The sequence below is a fragment of the Pelecanus crispus genome, chromosome 1 (genome assembly GCF_030463565.1).
Source record: "Pelecanus crispus isolate bPelCri1 chromosome 1, bPelCri1.pri, whole genome shotgun sequence".
NCBI classification, from domain to species: Eukaryota; Metazoa; Chordata; class Aves; order Pelecaniformes; family Pelecanidae; genus Pelecanus; species Pelecanus crispus.
This window is the reverse complement of record NC_134643.1, coordinates 108,331,378-108,337,557: the sequence shown is the minus strand read 5'-3', so window position 1 is coordinate 108,337,557 and position 6,180 is coordinate 108,331,378. Positions and strand designations below refer to the sequence as shown.

The 6,180-nt window shown below is 43.3% G+C and overlaps 1 protein-coding gene across 2 annotated transcripts; it reads right to left on the bottom strand.

Annotated features, from left to right (window-relative positions):
• Positions 1-793: 793 nt before the first annotated feature.
• GJA8 (gap junction protein alpha 8) lies at positions 794-1,993 on the bottom strand. 2 transcript variants are annotated; one of them, XM_075709197.1, is made up of 2 exons: positions 1,019-1,993; positions 794-958 (listed from the first exon to the last, which is right to left on the bottom strand). In XM_075709197.1, exons 1-2 carry the CDS (start codon positions 1,991-1,993, stop codon positions 794-796), a joined length of 1,140 nt encoding a protein of 379 aa, XP_075565312.1. The 2 variants fall into 2 exon arrangements, with proteins under 2 accessions (XP_075565312.1, XP_009483408.1); XM_009485133.2 differs by having other exon boundaries at positions 794-1,993.
• Between the last annotated feature and the right edge of the window lie 4,187 nt (positions 1,994-6,180).

Genomic DNA, 6,180 nt, shown 5'->3' with positions numbered 1-6,180 from the left:
ATCACTTGAATTTATTCTTTCCAGTTCTCTGAAACAGGCTCAGGGCTGGATGACCCCCTTGGGAACAAATAATCCATCTGTGGGCATCTGCTAAATACTAGTAGAGAGCTACTGTTAACCTTGCCCACTGTCAATGTCACTTGAGCAGAAATATTTTTGACAGAGGGAAAATATTTTTACCTAACTCAGATTTGCATTCACGGAGAAAGTGGGGACGTTTTGGCCTTGAATAGAGAGGGGAAATAGTGCTTACTATTTTAGTGTAGTGATGCTAAGCACAGAATTCACTTTGTGAATTAAATAACTGCAATTCCCTGCCAACAGTGAAGAGGAGATCTGCCCAGCATGCCATGGGTGGAAACAGAAAAAGAAATATAGATGCAGTTGTTGATCAGTCTTCCCCCTCGCTGGCTGAAAGGACAGATCCTCCCCACGTTCCTAGAGAAATGTGGAACACAAACCTTCCAGTAAATACGTTCATCACAGTGGTAACATTTGGGTTTCACTGCCACATTAGGTTTTAAAAGTCATCAGTTATGTGTACAGTGTAGATATTACTGTAAGGAGTGAGCTGGCATGTGGAAACAGGGAAAATGTTCCTTTTCAAATGGACATACAGGGCAAATAAGGCACAGTTACCATGATAGTACTTTTCCAGTTGAGAATCTCAAGAGGAAATAATATTCAAATGGCCATTTTAGCACTTTGCTTAAAAATATCTTTTGATTCTTTCTCTATCTCTGCTTTTCTCTCCAACCTTTTCTTTTTCGTGTGCTTCCCATATCCTGTACCTTCATACAGTCAAATCGTCTGACCTGGCCCGGCTGCTGGCTTTACTTAGCCTGCTGAGGGGTCTTATATCAGTGGCAAGTTCAGGAGGTGCTGAAGGCCCTTCCACTTCGTCACTCACCACCTCCTCTGCTTTCTTCACCCCTGGCTCTTCCTGAGGTCCAGGCTCCTCTTCTTGTTCCTCCTCCTCCTCCTCTGCTCTTACCTTCTCCTCTTCTGGTTCCTTCACTTGTGCATACGATGGTAACCTCTCATCAAATGCCCTGGAGAGATCTTCCAATGGTGCCATCCCAATCTTCTCCTCAAACTCATTGAAGGCTGATGGAAGGGGACTGGGCTCAACTCCTACTTCCGTGAGAGGGAAGTAATGGGGCACTGGCTTCTCTTCTTCCAGCAGCTTGTAGCCTTTGGCCTTCTGGATAGGGGAGACTGTGATGGCATGGAGAGGTTTCTCCGGGACCTCCCTCAGTTGTTCCTCTGCTGGTCTTCTCAGAGCCCTCCGGATCCTTTTCAGGATCAAGTGACTGATCTCCACCAGGTTGAGGAAGAGGGACACGGAAGCCACCACCAGCATGAACATAATAAAGATGGTCTTCTCCGTGGGCCTGGAGACAAAACAGTCCACAAGATTGGGACAGGGCCACCGCCCACAGCGGTAGAGGGGGAGAATTCGGAAGCCATACAGGAAATACTGGCCTACTATGAATCCCACCTCAAAGAGGGTTTTGAAAATGATGTGGAAGATGTAGGTTCTCAGGAGGGTACCCTCCAGACGAAACTTCTTGGTCCCGTCAGGGTTGTTGGCTTTGTTTTGATTTGGAGCCAGGGGCAGCTTCTCTTCATCCACCTCAGCTTGCTGACGCCTCTCAGCTTCCTCTCTCTCTCTTCTCTTCTCCTCCATGCGGACATGGTGCACTGCGTGCCCAAAGTACATTAGCGAAGGCGTGGATACAAAAATGATCTGCAGGACCCAGAGCCGGATGTGGGAGATGGGGAAGGCCTCATCATAACAGACATTCTCGCAACCAGGTTGCTGGGTGTTGCACACAAAGTCTGACTGTTCATCTCCCCACACTAGCTCGGCAGCTGTTCCCAGGATCAGGATGCGGAAAATGAAGAGCACTGTGAGCCAAACTCTCCCGATGACAGTGGACTGCTCGTTCACCTGCTCTAAAATGTTCCCCAAGAAACTCCAGTCACCCATTTCTTACTGTCTAAGGAAAGAAAAAAGAAAGAGAATGACCACAAATTATGCTAAATTTAAAAGATTTCAGGTTTTCCCACTGATGCCTGTTTTTGCTTTCAACTAGCATTTTCCTAAAATGCTTTGAGAACCAAAAGAAGGTTGCTTGCTTGCTTATTTGCCTGATCACAACGATTTATTAGCAGAAGAAGGGCTGGGAAGCCAGAGCAAACTGCTTGCTAAATTCTTTCTTCCCCGGCTCTAAATGGGCAATTACTTTTCAGCCAGGGAGTATATTTAGCTTCTTTTCCAGGTAAGAGTCTTCTGTGGTGCCTTGTAGGCTCAGTTGTTTGAGCCTGCTTAGATTTTGTACACGTACAAACACTCAGCAGCAGTACAGAAATACAGATTTATCAGCATGCAGCTGCAGTGGTTAGAAAAGAGAGTGAAGCTTTCAAGCACCCAAGCTATTCTGCAGCAGAACCTCACATGGGTCAGACAGATCTCAAATTGGCGCCCATCTTGAACCTACACAAACCTGAATTCTCTGTAGGTTACATATATTAATTCTACATTAGAAATCACTCTGTTAGCTAAGAATTGCAATTACAACACCATTACTATGTTAGTAATACTGTATGAGCTTAATAAGTACCATATCTACTAGTTTTGCTATATAGTATGCATTGTATGCAATATAATTATTCAGTGTTATTGGCGCTATTCATTGTATCCTCTCCTGAAGTCAGTTGCCACACTGACATTGGAACCAACCTGGAGTAAAACACAAAGGTCTATACCTGGTACCTAAAATACTATTTTCTCTCTCTAAAATGTCAGTGCTGCTATCTCAGGCTAACACACAGCTGGAAGCCAGCTACAGATATCCTATACTATTAGAAAGCTAAGAACGTAGTCCGTTTTTCAAGTAATGCAAGTCACACATTACATCTGTCATTATTTTTGCATGATAAATTATTCCTAGGCCAGGACTTCATCCTGCGTATCCTAAACTTCCCACTATATAATTTTAGGCAAGGAAAAATCTGTGAATGAGGGAAATAAAGAGGAAACTTGTTTGGGATAGGCTAATTTAACACATCAGTCTGAAGTCTCTGAGGAATGCAGAATATTACAGTGATCCAGAAAGACCAACTTATAGACCATGACAAGTGAAACAGGGAACATTATTCATAAAGGAGCTGTTCACAGGGACCTAGAAGTTCATCTCTTAGATACTACCTCCATCTATAGTTTCCTAAATGCAGACACACATACATAAGTGCTGGGAAAAAGAAGGACAGACAACAGCATGGAAATCTGAGTATCTAAACTTCCTTCCTCCTTCAGATCCCGCTGGGATATATTTGTAATGCCATATGTTATGACACACCAACGCATACCAGTCTGTTTCAACTACTGTGTGTACCTATTCACACATAGACAAACACACAAAATATTGAGAGTTCTATGGCTCTGGGGAATATCACAAATTTTCAACCAAAAAAATCCTTCTGATGTTATTTTTCTAAAACAAGATGGACTCATTTTCCTTGTCTTCAAACCTTGTAAAATTTTAACCCCAGACACCCATGTTAGAAAACAAACAGAATGCAGTCCTTCAGCTTGCACAAACACCTTACAAGCATAAGCGGCAAACATATAATTTAATCACCAAAGAAAATTGCTACTTTCTCAGTCATTAAAGTTGTGTAAAAGAGTGTGTTAATGTCAGCACTTACATTAACAAGTCTAGCAGAAGATTATGCTGTTTACATACATTATCTAAACTGATTTAAACATTCCCTTTCTGCAAATTCACAGAGCAAAGTACACCCAACAGTTACCAATCATGTGCAACTCTGTAAAAAACACGACTATACACAATATAAACTTCGTCGTCCCCCGGGCACCGCAGTTAACTCCATCCCTTTCTTTCTTTGTGAGTCACACTGGTATCCACAGCTACCATTTGAACATTTCCACTGCAGCACGCAAGAGCGACATTCTAGATGTGATAAACCTTATCATATGGAAAGCTCACTGTACAAGAGAAGGAAAAATGTTTCCTGTCTAACTCCATTAAATCTTTCACTTGCAGCTTGCTACATTTGGCTAAATTCTTCCTGAGATCACTTCCAAACTAGTCACGTTTTCCAAAAATCTGCCATGACCAGCCTCTCTGTTTTCTGCAAGTGAAGTTGTTCAAGGTTGCTCAGTCGGTTCAACTGCAAGGAACAATTTTGGGTGGACTGAAGATGAGTGGTACGACCAGTTCGAATGTCTAGGATTCCACCTGCAAGCAGTCAGCCCCTCAAGTCTCAAAAAAGGTGCAAGCAATGAATGTAGGCAGTCACCTTTTCCCTTAAATTGCCTGTCAGGAGAAAAAGAGCAGGAGACTGCCTAAGCCCACTCAGAGTCAACAGACTCGTGTTCTTAACTCACATGGGCTTGTTGCAAACCCCTACCCTGCACTTTCAGACGTTGCAGCCTGAGAACACTACCAGCAAAAAAGACTGTATAGATTAAGGACGTTGAGCAAGCAACTTGCCGCTGTGAAAGGCTCCACCGAAGAAATGTGTCCCCCTCCTCTCTTGGCACTCTGCAGGGAAGAGTGAACTTTTGTCTCTCTTCTTCCCTACCCTAAAAGTCCCAATCTTGTCGCACGACTGAGCAGATATGACTGAATTGGCTCTGATGGTGGGTTTTAGTTGCCCTGCAATATTTAAGCTCCAAGCCAGACGGCTTTATGAAGTGAGTGACAGTTAGTGACATGAGGAACAATAGGGAGAAAAAAATAGAGAAAGAGAGGCAGAGACACAGAGAGGAGAATCCACTGAACATGAAAAAGTGGAGGGGGGAGAGGAACAGGCAACAGGCAGTGAAAACCTAATAGATGTATAAATGGGAGTTTGCCCAGTTAAGCAGGGACCAAAGCATCTCTGCAATTCTGCCATGGTTCAGCACAGCAATGTGTGTGTCCCCGCTTGCTAGTCTTTAGGTGTCGTGGTGTGACAGGTGAAAAGGGAATGCCAACATCCCTGATGGCGGCAGAACTAATTGAATTAATTTGTTACCTTGCACCCAGCTCTGACAGCCAAGTTGCATTGCTTATTTCCAGCACATGCGGTCACTGAGGTACTGGACCTGTACATTGGCATTGTCAGATAATTTGGACTGCTCTTTAACATCTTTTACCAGGAAAAAGAAGCAGTATGGGAAAACTAGATCACCAGTCAATATTAATCAAAGCTGAGAATACCAATTTTACAACTTAGCCTTTCAGCATCTTAGTTCTGCTTAGTTTTTCGTCCAAATGCATCTTGCACATGCACATGCATCAAAAATGTCTAAAACAAACTGTTTTGTTAGGGAGTGTAGCCAAATTCCAGCAGTCCAGCAAACAGGAATGTTACCCCAGGCGCACTCGCCTACCCCCAGCCATCTGCAAAAATGCTAGAGAGCCCGCAGAAGAGAGAAATCCCAGGCTCAGTAATGCTTCCACAAGTACAACTAACTGCTCTGTGAGTTTAGATTATGAGCCAAAGGATATAACTTTATTCTCAGGTGCTATTTTTGTAGTCTTTCTGTATGAATCGCTCAGGATGTGCTCTTGGTGCTCAGCTCTGAGGAAAAAGAGGATTATGGGAAGCAAGATCTGCGAAGCAATGATACAGATACCAGGCTCACAAAGTGATAAAGGAGCAAGTGGTTCTCCTCTCTCTTTATGCAGACTCAACACTGAATTTAATTCCCCAGAATGGCACTGGGAGACGCTCTGTCTCTAGAAGAGCTGCCATTTGAATGAGATATTACAATATGAGGGCTGCAAAATCAATCTTCAAACCAACAGTTTCAGGCCTCTCTTCAGTGTTTCTGGGCATTTGTGCCCATGTAAGCTGAGAGCCTCATTTCAGCAGTTGTCTTCCCAAACAGTTTTTAAGCTGAGTTGCATAGCTCCAAAGTCCAAAGCACAACTGGAGGCAGAGATGATGTTTTTCAAACTGGATTTCAAAAGAGCTAAAGGGTAAGTGAGAGATGGAAAACAATCATATTTTGCAAGAGGGACCAGTTTGGAGACACAAAAGAAAAATCAATCTCTATGCATGCAGTTGGAATGAAGGTCATATTCTGAACACCTTAATAAATCACTCTCTTAATAGAGAAGTAGTAGAGGTCTATACATGACATTTTTCAGCCTGTGCTAC

What these genes read in the sequence shown, in the direction of transcription:
- GJA8 (XM_009485133.2), bottom strand. Translation starts at nt 1,993, where the DNA reads ATGGGTGACTGGAGTTTCTTGGGGAACATTTTAGAGCAGGTGAACGAG.